The following is a 20,245-nucleotide window of genomic DNA, read 5'->3' as shown; positions in this document are numbered from 1 at the left end:
TTGAAATCCTTGGATTTAAAGCTAAATGTGTTTTTCTTAAATGTTGCATGCATCGTGTTTTTAAAAGGAATAAGTGTGGGAAAGTATGAAATCCTTTTTCTTTTAAATTGTTTATTTTTGTCCACTCACTCTAACGTTTTTCGTGTACTTTTCCCTGGGCCCTTCGGTTTCAAATGCCCAGTTTGCAGGCGCTATTAGTTGAGGTCGGGCGTACATGGTTCGAGGCATAGTTGATGAATTGCTTCCGCACTTCTTTGTTTGGCTCTGACCTATCGTGGGTTACTGTTTTGGGTAGTCCACTTTAGTGATGACTCGACCAGTTCCCGGTAGAGTTATCTCTAAGGTGGGCCCCGCAGGGCCACCTCGGATTTCAGGGCGAAATTCGGGGCGGGTCCTGTCATAAATCATTGCCAACAAATCGCAGCAAGACTTACCTCAGACCAAATCCTCCACCCTAAAGAATCCGACTAGATTTCTAGATCTATAACCTTATCGGAGTACTAAGGACTTGTTGACAACAACAAAGAAACAAAAAACATAAACAGAAACAAAAGAGAGATGCAGGCGCTATTCGACTTCAAAACGCCGCCAACCCGAAACGATCCATCCTAGTCGTCCAACAGATCGGACCAAGTCCAGCCTAACACAGGTGGGATCTGAAACAAAATATTGATCGATGGTATCAGAAATCAGAGAGGAGAATCAACCAGAAACATTTGCACCCTCCGACGATATCATTAACCACCTCGATCGGAGCACCAACGCAATATCCTTTCTGATCCAGCAACACGATCTGCCTTCAATGTTTGGGCTCTGCTTCTTCCTGATCTATCCGGGCAGGGGTAGAAGAGAGCTGCATCATCATATTTTTCTCTATGCGCGTGAGGCTGGGAAGAAGATGAGACTGAGACTGAGACTGGGAAGGGGAAGATAGGCTATGGGAAAGGAGAGATACATGCACTCCACTTGGATATGTGTAGACTGTTTGAAGATAGAACTCATAACATAACATATACTGGGAAATGGGACGAGAGAGAGAGAGAAATGCAGATTTATTACATACAGAAAACAGTGGCAGTTAGAGTTTTCATCGACATTTGTGTACTTGTTAATTCAAATTCGTTTAAATTCACACTGATTTCGGTGAGAATTGTTTACTCACACTGATGTCTGTGAGTAATTTTTACTTACTCTTATTATTATGAGTAATTGTTATTCTGTTTTGAAATTCAAAACCTATTAACTTTTTTTTAATTTTAGGGAAAGAATTAAAAAATTATAATTGTCTATGAGTATAAAATTGTTTAATAAATGTTATTTTGTTATTAGACACAGATAACAGTGAGTAAAACATTTGTTACGGATATCTGTAAGTATAAAGTTGTTTAATAAATGTTATTTTGTTATTTTTTTTGAATCAAAGAAATAACTTTATAGATTAAAACTCAATCGAGTTGATTACAATCATATCGTAACACATCCAGAACACTCTCTGGAGCGTCATCCAAACAAGAGAAACTCGTGCTAGCCTCAAACCAGAATGGCCGTTATATACCATTCCGCAGCCATATACAGACAGAACAAGAAGATGTGGTAGTACCCACAGTGGTACATAGAAATAGGTCCATTCATTGAACACGCCATGCTCCGCCATTACAGAATAGCTTGAATTCTCCTTCAGTACTACTCCAGAAGATTCGCTAGTACCACATGTGACAAACCAAATTGTAATTCGAATTAACCCTCCGGGATCCCAAATACGAAACCCTAAAAAATTAGAGTTCATCAGTTTGGTCCACACAAGGGCCCAAATACAAGAAGTATCCAAAAAAAATTTGGACACCCAAAGTGTTCCAGCTGATTTGGGTCTAGGACATGAGTTGGGCCACACATTGGGCCTTGAAAGTGATCTGGGCACCCAACCCAAATCTCGCCGTCCTTCTCCTGCACTGATCACAATCGCCACCGCACGTATTGGCTTCCGGCCGGCCAAATATTGAACCCTCATACGCGGAGCCCAGGCCACCGGGTTAGACACAGATGACAGTGAGTAAAACATTTGTTACAGATATCTATAAGTATAAATTTATTTAATAAATCATATTTTTGTTATTAGACACAGATATTTGTGTGTATAACCTTTGTTACAGATATCTATAAATATACAATAGTTTAATAAATCATTTTTTTGTTATTAGACACAGATATCTGTGTGTAAAACCTTTGCTACAGATGTCTATCTATATAAAAGTAATTAATAAATTATATTTTTGTTATTACACATATATATCCGTGTGTAGAACTTTTCCCATAGATGTCAGTATCTGTTTAATATTTGAGACACACGGATATCTGTGAGAAACTTTATGTCACAAAGATTTCAGTGGGTAATATTGGCAACATGTGCGTTGTAGGGTCCAGTTGATCATCTCACACTGATGTCTGTAGCTAAAGATCAAATCCCACAGATTTTTTATCAGTGTGAAAGTCAGTAGGTTTAAAATCTGTGTGTATTGCTACTTTTGCTGAAATTTCAGAGTTTCCGATGAGATATAGCTTCGACAACACGACTTGGCAGGTGAGAGGGAGTGGAATATTAAATGACCACTTCGTCCCTCATTGAGAGAGATGGGACCGCAGTAAAGGTTTTTTTTTAACCCACTCCATCTGGCTTGTCGTTTGTGTATTGTTGAATGACCATATTGACCTTCCATTAACGGCTGGTACAGGCGTAATTTACACCTGGCGTAGCCAAGAATCATGCTGATTTTGATTGTGATGGTAAATGATCTTATATCTTCCAGAAAATTTAACCAGAAAATTAACACTTTGGATAGGTTTTTTTTTTTTTTTTTTTTTTTTTTGTTGACGAAAACACTTTGGAATTTGGATAGTTAGATGCTGACAATTTCACTCAAAATATCAACAAACAAATTGGAGAGGGGCAGATTAGTTGGAGAAAGCTGGGAACCGGTGGTATTACATGTCTAAAATTAACGAGAAAAAGTAACGTGAAGGAAAAAGCACAAAGAAAAATCCAAATATTTAAGTCGGAGCATCGTACCGGCCCTGCAGTCCAGACAAACAAAAATACGTACTGTATCGATCTCGTCCTATAAAAGCAATTGATAGCTAGCTTTGAATTTTGATAAGAGTCACAGTGCTGACTTCACTGAAAACATCACGTACGATCAAGCTAATTGATGATACACAGTAAAATATTACGAGGCAAAGACCACTCGTGCAACTTTATAGTAAAGTCTGTATCCTGTTAGAATTTTTGCTATCTTACACCAGGTAGAACTTTTTACAGCTATTGTCTAGGACTCTAGGTTAATCGTTCTCATTCATCTTTAACCAGCTCAGCTTCCGTACATAGCCTTCTTCAATAGACAGGACAGGGCAGGACGTACCATGTCAATAGACAAGGACAATTATGGGTCTTGGTTATTAGACAAGGGACAATTATGGGTCTTGGAAGATAACAAAAACTCCCTTTTGAAAAATGTCAAACAAGGTTGTATTATTGTATAAGTGTTTTTGGGCCACATTCAATTGTAATTGTAAAGTTCAAGTCACTTTTCCAGAAAATTTTGCAAGATAACATTTTGGATAGCTTTTTTTTTTTTGGGACGAAAACACTTGGGAATTTGGATTGTTAGATGCTGATAATTTCACTCAAAATATCAACATAAACAAATTGGAGATCGAGGGGCAGATTAGTTGGAGAAAGCTGGGAACCGGTGGTATTACATCATTACATGTCCAAAATTAACGAGAAAAACGAGAAAGAAAAAGCAAATTCAAAGAGCAAGAAAAATCCTCGTATTTAAGTCGGAGCATCGTACCGGCCTCGCAGCAGTAGGCCACTTTCGTCCTCATGAGTCCAGACTCTAGACAAACAAAAATAATGTATCGGTCTCGGGAAACTTCTGTAAAAGCGACATAGCTAGCTTTGATAGTCACAGTGCTGACCGTACGATAAACCTAATTGATGATACATAGAATATATGACAAAAAAAAAAGACCAAGATAAAGCTAATTGATGATACACAGAAAATATGACAAGAAAAAAGACCAATCGCACAACTTTATAATAAAGTCACTGGTCACTAGAGTACGTGTTTGATTGATTGTGAAACACATAAGCAGCTCAACCAACTTCGCTGCCCTTCCATTTGATTTTATGTAACTTATATGTTTATTTACCCCTTTTTTTTCTTTTTTTCTTTTTTTTTTTTTTACGAATCTGAAACTTTGTGTTATACCAATAACCAACTTGCGATTTTTTAAATTCACCAATATTTTTAGGTTTTCTACAGTTTTCAAAATTTTACACGTACATATAATTATATTTACGGCCAAAATTGATCAATATTTGTAATAACTATTAGCACAAAAATCCATCGCTAATTTCCTCTAAGCCATATTGTTCACACACACACATATGTATTTATATATATGCAAAACTACAAGGGCGATATATCATTTAATGACTATCAAGCTCTATAGTGAGAGATGATGAAGAGAGTGAAAATTTGTAATCTCATATATCCTCTATATAATAATATTTATTCAAGATTTTCTTTTAAAATACAGTAGATAATTGATCAAACAAACATCTCTAAAAGTTTCATTTAAAATTTTCACTTTTTTTTTTCAAATTTCCATCATTTTTCTTAATTTTTTTTATTAATATCGATATATACTCAATATTTCCGTCGAAATTTCAACTTTTTTAATCATCGATATTTCCTCAATACTCAAAATTTTGTCATTGGGGAGAAGGATTAATAATTGACTAAAGGCTAGCTGTAGATTCCCTATTGGCCCAGAACTGTTTTTTACTATCTCTATTTTAGACAAAGTAGATATTTTTACAGCTATTGTCTGGGTGCCCCTTGTGTGGGGTTTAATTAATGGAAGCTAACCATGCAGACAAAATATTGCATTGGGAGAAGGACTATTAATTGATTAAAGACTAGCTGTAGCTGTAGATTTTCCCCTTGGTCCAGAACCTTTTTTTTACTATCTCTATCTTAGACCAGGTAGAACTTTTTACAGCTATTGTCTGGGTTAATCTTTCTCATTCATCTTTAACCAGCTCAGCTTCCGTACATAGCCTTCTTCAATAGACAACGCAGGACAGGGCAGGACGTACAATTTCAATAGACAAGGACAATTATGGGTCTTGGTTAATAGACGGGGACAGGTCTTGGGACAATTACACAAGGGACAATTATGGGTCTTGGTTAACAGACAAGGACAATTATCGAGGACAATGACGGATCTTGGTTGATGAAGACAGGATAATGACTCACTTATCGGAGTTTCTTCTGTCCACCCAGGTGGGCACTCGGCTTCGTCTTTTAACAGTACGTGAATTACACGTACTGTTAGTCTTTGAGATGAAAACAAAAAACTGTGTAAATGCAGTAATTCATTTTTGCCAGCGAGCACGGTGGAGCACAATGCTGTTGAAAATCTAGTTGCCGATCTTATTTGAACCCATATCAGATATCGAGAATCCTTCAAATATGTTTATGAGTCCTGAGATCGTCGCCCTTTCACCTTTGTCGCCCTTCTACAAAGTAAAGTAGATTCCTTTATGGCCAAGAAATTTAACTTTCTACGATCAGCAATCTAATGTCCCAAGTCTCTTTCAAGCATTTGCCTTTTTTGTTTTACTCGTGTTATATATTCGTTTCATTTTTTTTTATAATAAAGGGTAATTTAAGTTTCACAGTCAAAATTAATTAACAATAGTCGGAGAGGCATAAATTTTTTTGTACTCTATTGGTTTTTCAATGTAGGATATACTTCACATTTTCATATACTGCCACACATGTGACGATTTTTCAAGTCATACATATAGACAACTTATATTTGATGACATGAATCACATGTGGCCATTGCACATTCACTAGTGAGCCAACTTGACTCTGATACCATAATAAAATTATTTGAGTGTCATAACCAACCACCGCAGAGACTCGCATCCTGATAAACAAGTCTAAAGATTGGAGACCAAAATCTTTATAAATAATTGTTTATAAGAATTGGGCCTCTCCAACCAACCACTGTCAATTGATTTTAATTGTAAAACTCATATTACTATATCATGATACCAAATCCAGGTCTGCCTACATGTGAATGTACAACGACATATGTCCTCTAAGTTACCAAATATAAGTTGTCCACGTGTATGTTATGATTGTAAGTGCTTAATAATTCGTGTAGACTACGTTAATAATATTTGGAACTAGAATTAAACGTCAAAAATAATTCGGTAACTTTTATTGAAAAATTGGGCCATAAAATACAGAAACGACAAATTATAAAACATGCATGATATGTACGTGTTCAAAACGATAATACGTACGTAAAAATATAGACATAAAAATATCAATATCTGTCATGTACAGTACTTATATGTAGTTAATAGGACTTCTAAAACAATATTTTGAATAGAGATTAATAAAAAATGTTTCAGCTTCCAAAACCTAGCCACCTATGCTCCATCCTTCAACCATAGTGACCGATGTCGGTGCCCCTTTTCCAAAACCTTGACGGGTTAGAGACGGTTGATGTCACATCGATGAATAGCACAGAATTCAGGGCTATTTTTAGCCCTTTCGGTTGGAGATGGCCTTAGACTCCCTATTCTTGTAGCTTGTTATATTATATATGCTGTGAGCTGCTCTTGGTGTACGTCTTTTTCTATATAATTGAATCCAACCAATTTGTCCATATTGGTTCTACTTCTTACTAGCCATTCGGTTTTCATTTCCCATATTGAAATTGTTTCCAAAGTTCCACCAACCAGAATTTTGTTTCGGCTGTACGTTCTCCTTCTATCTGCTTCTCGATCTCTAGAGGTTCCCCTTCTCCATCCTCGCTCAAACTTCATAAATTTACTATATATGATAGGTTCAGGCTATCAGTAATCACCTCAGTTTCCATATTTTCAGTAATTTCTCAGGACTATCTTTCAGAGTCGTATCCTATCCAACATATATGTCTAACACGCAGGTACCCAATGATGGCCCTATGATGAGGTCAGCTTCTTTTCCTCGTTATTTTTTTTCGGGTATCATGATTTCAAGGAGTTGCAGTCTCTGTATGTCTGGTTACCGTTTCTCTTTCTCGTCAATTCCATTTGATTCTATTTTCATTGGTCAGCAACACACGGGGAAGCAAGCACAATGCCGACAATGTTGAGTCACAACTGGGAGATCCCCTGTGGAAAGATCCAGATACAGCTTCAAAAAAACAAAAATTGGGAGAAACACTTATTTCAGGTTCATTCTGGAATACGATGTTCGTAATTGCATGTGTGATCGCGGTCTCATTAGACCCGTTGTTCTTCTACATTCCAGTCATCAATGCAGAACAAAAGTGCGTTGCAGTAAACATAGAGTTGATGGCTATAGCTCTCACTTTGCGATCGCTCACTGATGTCACTTTCGTAGTGAGTATCATATATCATGTTTGCAAAGCCATCAACGATGCGTACAAAGTACAAAAAGAAAAAAAGTCTGATGAAGTGGCATCGGAATATTGGGAATTTTCGAAGGTATCAGCAGCGGAGATAATTCCATTTGCTAAATCAGCTGCTAGGAAGCTAGCCTGGCGCTCTACGCTAACCAGCATTTTAGCTGTTTTTCCCATGTCACAAGTAAGCAGATCATAGTTTGAGTTAATCCAATTATTTTAAATAGCTAGTTTAATTAATAAGTAGATAGATATATAGGTTTAGCAATCTGATGACCAAAATTATTTATTCTTTCCAGCTGCTTCTAATATCTGTCTTCTTCGAAATGAGATGCCATGGACACTTGCGGCATAGAAAGATTCTGAATTTCTTTGTTCTAGCTCAATATCTGCCGAGGATCTATCGAATTTACCTATCATCTCAAAAACTCAGACAAACTACTGGAATATGGACTAAAGCTCTGTTGAACTTTTTTCTATATATCCTTGCAAGTCATGTAAGTTTAATTCCCATCACGTCACTTCATTTTATTAATCTTTAGTTTGCAAACTAGACTTGATGAACTTTTTTTTTTTTTTACTAAAATTGCTGACTTGGGGAAAGATATGATTAATTTTTCAAAATTGACAAATTCTCATGTTTGAGTTTGTTGGTTGCTAAAATACATCTCCCCACAGTTGAAATCCCCCTACATAGTTGAATTATCCTTTTTTGCTTTCATAAAATATATATATATATATATAGCTACATGAGTTTTCCGTTCATTAATAATATGGTCAGCAAATAATTTGTGTGTTGTCTTTTAGGTCCTTGGAGCTTTTTGGTACTTTTTTTCTATTCAACGAGAAACTTCTTGTTGGCGTCGAGCATGTGTAGAGAATAGTACAGTTGAAGGATGTATGAGTACCTTATACTGCAAGGGTCACAATGCTGCTGCAAGAAATTCCACATTCCTTAATCAATTATGCTCCATAAGTGCTGAAGAGAATGCTAAGCCCCATTTTGATTTTGGAATATTTCTGCATTCCCTCAAAAATAATATCACACGGGATATACCTTTTGGAACGAAGTTATCTTACTCTTTTTGGTGGGGATTACGTAATCTAAGGTTTGCTTATATGCACAGAAAGTCAACTATTGTTTTACAATAAGTTTGAACTTTGATTCTTTTACTGTAATGTCTCTTGCAATGGTCGAATATGGTGGTTTTTTTTTTTTTTTTTTTTTTTGACTTTGTCAAGGGGAACCCAAAGGCTTCCTAGGCCCAAGATAAACCCCTTCGACGCATGTGAAATGCTCCAACTGTGCATTGCAGCACAGTGCCTGGCCACTGTTATCAGATGATCAAATAATTTGCGGTCATGAATCATTTTAATATCAATGGTTGTGATTAAAACACTTAAAGTATATTGATTTAGTTTCAACGCTTGATATTAAATCTAAAAGTGAATGACTATAAATTCTTTAATTACCTGATGACCGGATAAATAACCGTAGTGTAGTCATAGATGGATAGTTTCAAATATTTTTAATTAACTAATTTCCTTTTCTTTTCTTTTTTTCGATACAAACTAATTTCCTTTTTCTTGAGCTCCAAATATAGGTTGTATGCACACTAGTTCATTGTTAATGTCTTAATATTACTTCTGGCTTTTTGCAGTAATTTTGGCTCAAATCTAGAAACAAGCAACTATGTGTGGGAAACTTGCTTTGCAGTTTCTATTTCTGTCATTGGCTTGCTACTATTTATATATCTCATTGGAAATGTACAGGTTGGTTATGAATCTCTCTATTGGTACTCTATCTTTGTGTAGATGTGTTCAACTTCAATACACGCATCATGATTTCCTTCATGGTGTTTTCATATGTATAGTTTATATGTAACCTGTAGTTAAGCTGGATTTAAGCAGCTAATAGAGCTTATTAATCGTTTCTGGTGAAACAGACATTTGTGTCCATGGAAGCTGAAAGATGGGAGGATATAAGAAAAAAGATACGATTGAAAGAGACAGGTATAAGAAAATGGATGGACAGCCATAAGCTCCCAGAGAATTTGAAGAAAGACATTATGAAGAACATTGAGCAAAAACTGGAAGAGAACAAAGATACTGATCTTGAGACTCTTTTCTTTACTACTCCGATGAAGTGTCTTAGGCGTTTCCTCGGCATGGAACTGCTAAAGAAAGTATGTCCCAAATCTCTCTCTCTCTCTCTCCACTGTAGACTTGTTTGCATACATGATTCTTGAATTGAAGAACATTTTTGACTTCTTTTGCATCCCTAAAAAAAAAAAATCCTAGGCTAATGAACACGCTTAATTTGTTGATAAATATATGACATAACATAGCTAATAATTCGGCGATCTTATATTCGATAGGTACCGAAGCTTAAAATGATGGATAATGGAGTATTGCAAATGATGTGTTACAATCTAAAGCCGGTGAAGTATGACGACGGCGACGAGGTTTTCCAAAAGGGAGTTCAACTACATAGAATGCTACTCATTACAGAAGGCGCATTATCGACCTGCGGAACTACCAGTAATGATGATCAGGTTGCAACTGAAGACGCAGAAAAGGGTAGTATTTCAAATTGCCCGTCAGGCAACCTTGACAAAGGTGCCTTTTACGGCGCCGAAGAACTGATCGACTGGGTAATACAAAAGAAGAATTTATGCCAGCTTCCCATCTCTGGCTTCAATGTGAAGTGCTTTTCGAAAGTAGAAGGCTTTGTTCTCACAGCCAAGGACTTGAGAAGAGTATTTTCCAAATACGAAAAACAGGTGGAAAATTGACATTAGCAAGTCAGACCACAGCATAGTCTAGGATTGTACGCAGAAACCTGGAGTGAATCCCCAGTACTAGCAGAGACCTGGAGCGCTTAATTTGTACCTCTCTCCATGGCGGCTGGTCTCCTGGAGGCAATGCATAGATCTAGGGTTTTTTTTTTTTTTTTTTTTTGTTGGGCTTTTAGGCCTCGGTTTGTTATTTTCTGTTAGATGTAGGTTAATCAAATTTTTGTTTATTGGGCTTCTGGGCTCAGGACCCTTGCTTCCTTACGTACATCTACATCTACATTTGTAGTATGTTTCTGTTAATGAATGAACTATTTGACCCACACAAAAAAAAAAAAAAAAAAAAAAAAAACTAAGACAAAACTAATGATCACCTGCTTATGTGTGTATTTATATAGTTATTAGCTAGAACCAGAGTGCTGAAGGTGAAATAATCGAGGGGTAATGGCGAATTTGTCTCCCAAAAATTGGTACGTAATTGTCACATGCTCGTGGCCTAGTAATTGTCATATTGAATTGTAGTATATTTCTTGTAATGTATATCAATATATTGAATTATGAATAATTCTACCGTATGTATTTGCATATCAAATATATATTTGCTGATGTGATATGTTCGGTATGAAACAAGTTGCATTAATGCATGTCATTGATTCTAGTAAAACGAAGAAGAGAAAAAAAATCAAACTAGGGTAGCAATAACTAGGGGTGGGCAGAAACCGAACCGGACGTCAAAAACCGGCCGAACCGGGCCGGAAATCCAGTTTGGGGACCGAACCGGATGAAACAGGGCTGCAAAAAAAAAAACCGGACCGAACCGGTCTGTAACGGTTCGGAACCGGGTTTGTAATTAGAACCGACCGGTAATAACCGAACCGGACCGGATATATATTATTTATTTAAATTAATATTATTTTAGTTATTTTAGTATTATGTTTATATTTTTAAATGTGCTGTCGAATTGTAATTGGTTTAGGTCCAGGTACAGGTACTCCCTGCTGCACTGGATTACTGTCTCAAAATTGAAAACCCTAGCAGATTCGCAAACACCCATCAGCCTCTCATTTTCAGTTTTTCACTTTGCACTTTTGCAGTCTTTGCTAGCCTCCTCCCGACCTCATCTCTCTCGAATCACGACGAAGACGACTGAAGCTGACTACGCCGACGACGCTGACGACTGACGCCGACGACGCTGACGACTGACGACGCCGAAGACTGACTTTGCTAGCCTCTTCCCGACCTCATCTCTCTCGACTCACGACTTTGTTCAGCTTGTTTCGATTTGATGGATCATACTTGGGTTAATTTCGATTTGTTACTTGGGTTAATTTGTTCAGCTTGTTTCTATTTGTTCAGCTTGTTTCGATTTGATGGATCATACTTGGGTTAATCTGATGGATCTTAGTCATCTTACTTGGGTTAATTTGTTAATCTGATGGATCTTAAAACTCCATGACTGGTTCTGTTTCTTGGGTTTCTTTATGAGCTGGTGTACCTTGTTGTTCATAAATTTGGCTTAGTTTCTTGGATTTGTTAGTTTAATAGTTTTTGTAGAATGAACAAGCATCTTAGTTACTCTGCATTCTCTGAAAATGGGTGTTGTTCTTAGTAGCTGGATTTTGGATTCATCAGTTTCTTACTTACTGTTTGAGAATTGTGGTTCGATTGGGAATGTTTTGATTTACAAGTGTGAAATCATTATTGAGCTGCTCTGTTGTTTATATTTGTATCTTGTTTCTGTTTGTATCTGATTCTTTACTGATGCTAATGATAGTTTGAGACTTTGATGGTTGTGGTTTGATGCTAAATTATCATGCTAATTCTGTTTTTTATTTTACTGTCAGGGAAGTGGAGCATCTCAAACTCCCAATGTGACACCAACTGGGTCAAGCACCGGAACAACACCAACTGCTACAAGTGAAGCTGCTGCACCGCTTATGCTTCCTCCCCCACCACCTTCTGCAGCTGCTGCTCCAATTAGTGAAGCTGACTATGTGAAGAGGAAGAACCAGTCTGCAGCATGGGATCATTTTGAGAAGATGAAGAATCCGGATGGTACTCCGATGGCGAAACCAAGAGCTAAGTGCAAGTACTGTCCCACCACGTATGCTTGCGACTCAAGATCAAATGGGACGACATCCATGAGGACTCATATGCTCTACCAATGCAAGAAGTGTCCGGCATACGAACCAGCTAAGAAGCAAAAATTTCTTTCCTTTGATTCTGCTGATAGTGGTGGTAAGTTAGTTGCTAGGGGTTGGGACCCAGATGAATGTAGAAGGGCTTTAGCTAAAATGATTGTGAGGGATGAGCTGCCGTTTAGTCATGTAGAGGGGCAGTGTTTTATTGAGTTTATGAAAATTGCATCACCAAGGTTTGATCCTCCCTCTCGGAGGACAATTGGTAGAGATATCAGGGATATCTACCAATTTGAGAAGGAAAAGATTCGAGAGTTTTTAGCTAGGAACAATCTGAGGGTTTCTCTTACCACCGATACCTGGACCTCGGTCCAGAATATCAATTACCTTGTCTTGACAGCTCATTTCATAGATGAGACTTGGGTACTCCATAAGAGAATAATAAACTTCACTGTTATTCCGAATCACAAGGGTAAGACAATAGGGAAATTGGTGGAGTCATGCTGCATTAATTGGGGTATTGTGAGAGTTTTCAGCATTGTAGTTGACAATGCATCGAGTAATCAGGTTGCAATAGAGTATATGAAGGAGAAGATTGGGAATTGGAAGCAGTTAGTGTTAGGTGGGAGTTTTCTACATGTTAGGTGTTGCTGCCATGTTTTGAATCTTATTGTGAGGGATGGGATGGAGGAGCTTGATTCCTCCATCGATGCAATTAGGAACGCTGTGAAGTTTATTAGGAGTTCACCTGCAAGGCTAGAGAAATTTAGGAAGTGTGCATCTAGAGAGAAGGTTGATCATAAGGGGGGTATTGTGCCTTTAGATGTGTGCACAAGGTGGAACTCCACCTATTTCATGTTAGACATAGCTGTGAAGTATAGGCAGGCCTTCGTGAGGTTGGAAGATGAGGACCAGCAGTATGAAAACTACTTTCAGGAAAGGGTTGGGGGAGGAAAAAGGGTCGGGCCGCCTAAGAAAGAGGATTGGGAGAAGGCTGCTAGGTTGGTGAAATTTCTCAAGATTTTTTATGATGCAACTTTGGCATTTAGCGGCACTAAAGTGGTAACTGCAAACCAGCCTGTTGTGTGGATGTGTACCATCATTGAAGAATTGGAAAAATGCAGCCAAAGTGTCGATCCTTTGATGGTTAACATTGGGGCATCAATGAAGAAAAAATTCGACAAGTATTGGTTGAAGTTGGAGGACTTGAACCCTATTTTGCTGCTTGTTGTGGTATTAGATCCAAGATACAAGATATTGTATCTTGAGTTCTTTTTCCCTCTGTTGCAGCAAGACATGTCCTTGGTCTCGGAGATGATAGATGATGTTAAGGGTCAATTGATGCAGCTTTATCATGAGTATGTTAATTCTGACCCTGTGGCTGCACAAGCGTCATTTGAAGCTACACAGCCACCTACTCAATCAATTTCTAATGTCGGAGAGGAGGATAGTCATGCTGCATCAATGAACAAGTTCTTGAGGCTTAGGAAGCAAAAAGATGTGGTTGAGATAAGGAATGAAGTCGACAAGTACTTGCTTGAAGCTGCCGAAGACCCTACCAATACAAAATTTCATATTTTAGATTGGTGGAAAGAGAATTCTCCTAGGTTTCCAGTTTTGTCTAAAATTGCAAAGGATGTCTTTGCTGTTCCAGCTTCAACGGTGGTTTCGGAGGCTGCTTTTAGCCTAGGAAAAAGGGTTGTTGACCCATTTAGAGCTTCCTTGACTCCGACAATGGTTGAAGGGCTGGTTTGTCTCAATGATTGGTTAAGAGGTGGTGCTTTTAATGAGTACAAAGAGCCGACGAAGACCGAGTTGGAGCTTTATGGTGAGCTTGAAAAGCTTGAATCAGGTATTTTAATATTTTTTTACTTTACACTAATTGTTAATTTGAATAAATTAATTGGTAAGTTGTTGGTTTGTGATTGTTGTTTTTGGTTTTTAACTTTTTATTAGACTCTGTTGTGACCCAAGTGTCTGACTCTGAGGGATGAAGTAGGTTGCAGCTGCTGGAAATCGGACTAATGGAACAACTTTTTGAAATAAATTGTTGTGCTGCTGGAGCAAGTTCTCCGTGACCCAACTTTCTGTTTTTTCTTCTTCCCTTCCGGTTTCATTCAAGTATGAACTGCTTTAACTTTGGTTTGTAATAACTAATAACTTTAACTTCTGTTTGGTACTTGGAACTTGATGTTGCAGCCTTTAAGTTCTTTAACTATAGTTTGTAATAACTTTAAATTTAATGTTTCGTACTTTGAAGTTTTTGTGCTGCTGGAACTTTGATTTATTGCTAGAACTTGGAAGTTGGAACTTTGATTTATGTTTGTGCTGCATGTTAGCTATTTGGTCTGTAAACAGATTGTTAGACTGTTGGAACTTTGATTTAGTTTTGGAAATTGCTTTTTGGTTATAAATGTTGAACAGCTGGAGCAGATTGTTGATATTTGAATAATTTGATAGTTGATCTGCAGGTTTAACATTAACTTAATGTTATTACTTATTTGTGTAGTTGAGAACTTGAGATGTTGATGTCATGAACAGGTTACTTGTAATGTTCATTACTTGATTTAGTGAACAGATTATGAGTGGTTTATACTTTATTTTGTTGATATTTTGATAGTAATGGTTATTCATTTTAGGACGGTTAAATTTGTCGACTTTGGTCGAAAATATGTCAAAAACAAAAGAAAGTCGAACATAACCGAAACCGATCCGCACCGCACCGCAAAACGGTGTAACCGAAGTAAATGGTGTAGGTTTTTAAAATGCGGTTGCGGTTTTAAATATAGCACAACCGAATGAAGCGGTTCGGTTGCGGTTTTAGCCTAACACCGAACCGCCCCGAACCGCACCCACCCTTAGCAATAACTAGTTGGAGGAGGTGGTGCGATATGGTTCTGCAACAGTTGCTTCTATCCAAGAAGTTGCTCAAATTTGGCAGCAGGACTTTGCGACAGCAGATCCCTCGGTGGCAGTTCGATAGGATTCTAGAGTTTACTATTTTTTCTCTGGGCTTTTGTCTTGTATCTAAGTTAGACCCATTGCGGATTTTATTCTATGTTTGCTGGGCCTTTGTGCCTCATTTACTGGGCCTATGTGCCTTTTTAGCTCGGCTCGTACCTATAACCCTTTGAGAGTACATTTTGTCTCCCAAAAGTTTTTAGTTTTATTTTCAAGTCATGTGTATTAGGCAGGCTCAAATACAGTTGGTCAGAAACAAGACAGGAGTTTTACATGGTTAAGCAAAAATTCAACACCTATAAACGAAGTTCAGAATTTACATAATTTTGAGCTAATAGGTTATTGTACACCAGGAACTCTCATCTCAAGATAACCTTCAACTTGCTCTCAACCAACTCTCTTACAGTACCCTGCATATGCAATTGAAACAAGTTTTGAGGTTATGCTTTATGTATGCTTGTAAGAACGAAAGAAATGTTACGAACTCTTATGTATATGAATTACCTGCAATTTATTGACTTCCTCATCTGTAAGTGATCGTTCCATAGACCTATAAGCAATCCTGTAACAGTGACTGGTCATTCCTTTCTTGTTTGTGAAATTGTCTATCAATTGCACCTGGCATTATACAAGAGATATTTCAGTAAACAGCATGAAAAACAGCCAATATTGATGGATTGGAAAAATATATATGCAAGTATTAGGGATTATTCCACAAGACTTCTAGTCTTTTGGAGCACAATGTACATGTTTTTGGAGAGATTTTGGAACAATATGTTGGACAGACAAGGTTGAGAAAACGTCAAAATATACTGAATTTACAGGGCAATACAATCTTTGAACAGACATTCCTCAGGGAACTGCTTGATGGAACTTTCAAATTTGAAATACAAAATACTTTGTGAAATGCAAGGACTATATTCCACAAGAACCAATATATTTTCTTGGTGCAAGAGATTCTTTCAATTGATGATTTTCAACGGCTACACCAGAGCAAACACTAAAAGACATACCTCCTCAGCAAGATCTCCAGCAACCTCTCTAACAACTTCACATAAATTGTTTTCGGTGAAAGATTCACTGATCCAAAAACTAACATCTTTGTAACATGGAGGATACTGAAAACAAAAGAACAAATACGATAAGAAATGTTTGCCGGCAGTATGTATCCGGTAAACCTATAGTTAGAAATAAAGGAAACTGCCTTCAGGTGACTAATACATAGAGAATTACATAGCTTTTATGAATTTACACCTAATGAAAATCTTCCAATCAAATATAAAGCATCAGTAGAAACCATATTGCATACAAAAGATGTAAGTTTCTTCTCTCAGTGTGTTGCAAAAATACCTTTGAATATGGCTTGAACTTGACTCCCAGCTGCCCCTTCAAAAACTGTAACAAGAAATCCAAAATCAAATAATCAGACTTGCAATTAAACAAGGAAAAGAAAGATATCAGTTGACTACCCAAGTATCAAAGACTGATAATTTGGTGTTTTTACTTTTCAAGAAGACTCGAGCTCCAAAAAAAAAAAAAAAAAAGGAAAGAGAGAGAGAACAATACAAAAACATTATTTAATGGGTACAGGAACCACCTGAGAGGTAAACCTCTCATCAGTTGACCAGAAAAGGCGAATATCAGGGATGTCAAATAGAACCATTGCCAGCCGCTCCAATCCAAGTCCGAAAGCCCAAGCAACATTGTCTGTTTTCCCACTTCTCTTCAATATTTCTTGTTCTGTTACTCCGCAACCCAAAACCTCCAACCACTTTTCCTGAAATCATATTCAATATCAGTTTATAAATGTTCTGTAATGCTAAGAAAAGAACCACACACACTAACTTAAATATGATGCATGACCAAAAGCAGAGAGAGAGGGAGAGAGGCATTTAGGTTTTGAGATGAGGGAGGGAGCTGGAGGTGGCATTTATAAAACTTCACCATATTCAGGTAATGGTGCCAATCTTTGACAAGAGTTTGAGATGTCTTACTGCAACTCTTATAAATTTTGGTCCACATGAATTTAAGCACTTTCTGTTTTTGTTTCTAAGACCCTTTTGGTTCTGCGTTTTGGAGCCTGAAATCACTTTTTCTCACTGTATCAGATGGAATTTCTGTTTGGTAAAAATATTTATAGCGGGTTTATTGAAACCATAGGTCCTAAACAGTGGTTTTCAGAAAGCTGCCCCTTGCCTGCTTTCTAAAAACTGAGTTTTCCCGTAGCGTATGGAAAGGCCCAAGGTTTAATGAAATTTTGCAAATGCCACTAATACCCACACCTTTTCATCAAAAGTTCAGCCCTTATCCTCTGCGAACAATTGAAACCTCCTCCGGTCCTCCCCCTTTCTCTTCCATTTCCTTCTTCTCCATCTCTTGTTCACCTGAATCTATGTCCAATGCTTCTATATTGTACTACTATAGCCATTCAATTCTTCTTTCTTCTTAGATAAGATGGTTTTTCTTTCATTTATTAAGTTAAACACCAGTGAATTGTGATTGTGTGAATCCAACCCTTCCCCTTCGTCGCTCATCTTTCTTCCTGAGAATCTTCTTCTGTAGTTCCCCTCCAATTTTGGTGGCTCACTGTTTAAATTTGTTTCCCAAGTGCTGTAAGTTGCTTTTTCATTTAGAATAGTTTTGATTATTCTTGACTTGCTAGTTCCAATATATCTACTCTTAACCTAATTGGTTTTTAAGTTTTTGGTAGCATTCCTTCTAATATATGGCTTGATTTGCTCAATGGGTTTCTTGCTTTGTTTATGTTCTTTTTCTTTTTCTTTTTTTTCCTTTTTCTTTTTTCTTTCTTTCTAGCTATGGACAGATGTGATTGAACTCAGACCATCCACCAGGCATTGGAAACATGAAAACTCAGACCGGATCCTGACGTTTGCAAGGATTGGTCTCTCAAAAAGCTCAAATCTGTACTCTGTATTATACAAATATTTCCTGTAAATCAGACTTTGTCTTTTATGTAACAAATCAATGAGCAGATTTCTATTGATTTGCCATCTTTAATTGATCCACCAAGGTTATAATATAATGAAAATGTTGTTAATGTTTTTGTGTAAAATTTGTGCTATTCGAAGATCTGGTTTCTACATTTTGTTCTGTGCTAAAATAAATGGTAAACACTTGCAGCCCCATGTCCATTTTGGTGCATCTACGTTTTCATAATACTTAACACTAAAACATCCAAACCTTAGAATAGCATTGTATGATTATGTCAATTCAAAAACTCATTTCACCAAACACTTGGCTGACTTTTCTTACCTTTGACTACTTTAACAACTGAGTTTTTAAAAAGTTAATTATTCCCACAGCAGTACCAAACTAAACCTAAGAGTCTCAAGAATGTTCAGTACATGTAATTAGGACATGCATCAAGTTCCATAGTTTCATCACCTATTAGTGTTCCTAGATATCACAACAAGCAGATTGTTTTAATTCATCTTGTCTTTCTTGGATACATGCCATTCTGAAAAGTTGTTTGCAGTCAGTTAATAAGATATGTCCCTGACTATTGTATAAGTTTTGATTACCCATAAATGGAACAAAAGAATTTCCAACAGAATGATCACATGAGACAGATAAAGCAGATCAAAATTCAAAGTTCTAACCCATTAAATGATTGGAATCAATACCTGAAAGAAAATCTCAAGTTCAAATGATGGATTGGTAAATGGAAAGTACGTATCAACCCAGCGCATCTCCACAGCACCTGAAAATATTGATCTCATCAAATCAAATATAAGAAAATTACAAGGCAAAAAAGAGAAATAAATGAAGACCTTATAATTAATAATTAAAAAATAAATAAAAAAAAGGAATAAACGACTCCACGAATGTATAGAGAAAATTTTGATATACTTAATAGCTATATGCAAAGTTTTCCTTCAATATTACTTCAAATATTGCTTCTATGTGAGTATTTGTTGTCTACAGTTCAGGAACTAGCCTCCATATTCTCAACTTATGCACAATACTTTTCGGATTCTAACCTTTTAATGGTGTGCCCAAAATTACAGTCATATATGAGTGTTCAAGATATTAGTCACTCTTATGATCTTATCTTACCAAATAGGTGGCGTGCCAGACCCTCAAGACATTTCTTCAAGTCCTCAGCTACATAAGATGTTGCATCTGTCCCAGATGCTGCCCAATCTTCTGGAGAAAAAACACACACGCCTTCCATCTACAGGGGCAGAAAACTATTTCATCAGATATGAAATGATTCCAACAACCTAATTAGCAATAAAATTGTAGTGCGCATTATAGATACGAAACCTGATGGAACACAGGGTAATGTGTAGAGTCAATGGAATCCCTACGGTACACATCTCCAGTTACAAGGAAATGAGTGTGTCCTCTTCTCAATAACTCTGCCTGATGAGCACTTGTATGGCACCTCAAAACGGTTTGAGAATCCACATAGTATGTATCATTATAGCTTCGACTTACATGATCAGCAGGGACTAATACATCATCAAAATTCTGAAAGAAGTAACTTATTGTCAAGAATTAAGTCACAAGGTCTTAGAATAACAAAGAAACATACATTTTCTTATGACATCAAAGTAGAAAACATGATCAGTGTCGTACCTCTTTAACAGATACAAGTGGGCAAAGATCATCGAACTTATCAAACGTGTTCGAGTAATTGGTGTCGAAGTATTCGTAGATAGCATTCTTGAGAATTCCAAGTGGGTGCTGGTCTCTTCTATGCAGTTGCATTCCAAGCTTTGCGAATATCGTATCCGGAACATTGTTTGTGGGGTCATCCCTCAACACATCTAAAAAACCATAACCCAAAATATATTACATATTTTTCAAAAGAAAGCAAGAGGCTTGCAGAAA

The 20,245-nt window shown here is 37.0% G+C and overlaps 2 protein-coding genes across 6 annotated transcripts in view; one reads left to right on the top strand and one right to left on the bottom strand.

Annotated features, from left to right (window-relative positions):
• LOC133720818 (cyclic nucleotide-gated ion channel 1-like) overlaps positions 1-10,585 on the top strand; it is a 54,576-nt gene extending 43,991 nt beyond the window's left edge. Inside the window, exons 1-8 of one of the 3 annotated variants that reach the window (XM_062147297.1) lie at positions 6,636-6,878; positions 6,957-7,058; positions 7,183-7,678; positions 7,794-7,991; positions 8,302-8,603; positions 9,156-9,267; positions 9,441-9,680; positions 9,873-10,585. In XM_062147297.1, coding sequence (XP_062003281.1) covers positions 7,018-7,058; positions 7,183-7,678; positions 7,794-7,991; positions 8,302-8,603; positions 9,156-9,267; positions 9,441-9,680; positions 9,873-10,289 — 1,806 coding nt within the window. In that variant the 5' untranslated portion in view covers positions 6,636-6,878; positions 6,957-7,017 and the 3' untranslated portion in view covers positions 10,290-10,585. Of the gene's footprint in view, positions 1-6,635; positions 6,879-6,956; positions 7,059-7,182; positions 7,679-7,793; positions 7,992-8,301; positions 8,604-9,155; positions 9,268-9,440; positions 9,681-9,872 lie in introns of those variants that run through there. The other 2 variants (XM_062147295.1, XM_062147296.1) reach the window with 2 other exon arrangements.
• Positions 1-20,245, bottom strand: part of LOC133720820 (phenylalanine--tRNA ligase, chloroplastic/mitochondrial-like) — a 53,219-nt gene that overhangs the window by 32,687 nt on the left and 287 nt on the right. Inside the window, exons 2-10 of one of the 3 annotated variants that reach the window (XM_062147299.1) lie at positions 19,991-20,181; positions 19,676-19,882; positions 19,466-19,583; positions 19,033-19,109; positions 16,986-17,165; positions 16,739-16,783; positions 16,402-16,506; positions 15,893-16,006; positions 15,641-15,798 (exon numbers count right to left, since the gene is read on the bottom strand). In XM_062147299.1, coding sequence (XP_062003283.1) covers positions 15,748-15,798; positions 15,893-16,006; positions 16,402-16,506; positions 16,739-16,783; positions 16,986-17,165; positions 19,033-19,109; positions 19,466-19,583; positions 19,676-19,882; positions 19,991-20,181 — 1,088 coding nt within the window. In that variant the 3' untranslated portion in view covers positions 15,641-15,747. Of the gene's footprint in view, positions 1-15,640; positions 15,799-15,892; positions 16,007-16,401; positions 16,507-16,738; positions 16,784-16,985; positions 17,166-19,032; positions 19,110-19,465; positions 19,584-19,675; positions 19,883-19,990; positions 20,182-20,245 lie in introns of those variants that run through there. The other 2 variants (XR_009851985.1, XR_009851986.1) reach the window with 2 other exon arrangements.

Source organism: Rosa rugosa, chromosome 7 (genome assembly GCF_958449725.1).
Source record: "Rosa rugosa chromosome 7, drRosRugo1.1, whole genome shotgun sequence".
NCBI classification, from domain to species: domain Eukaryota; kingdom Viridiplantae; phylum Streptophyta; class Magnoliopsida; order Rosales; family Rosaceae; genus Rosa; species Rosa rugosa.
This window is presented reverse-complemented; position numbering and strand designations above follow the sequence as displayed.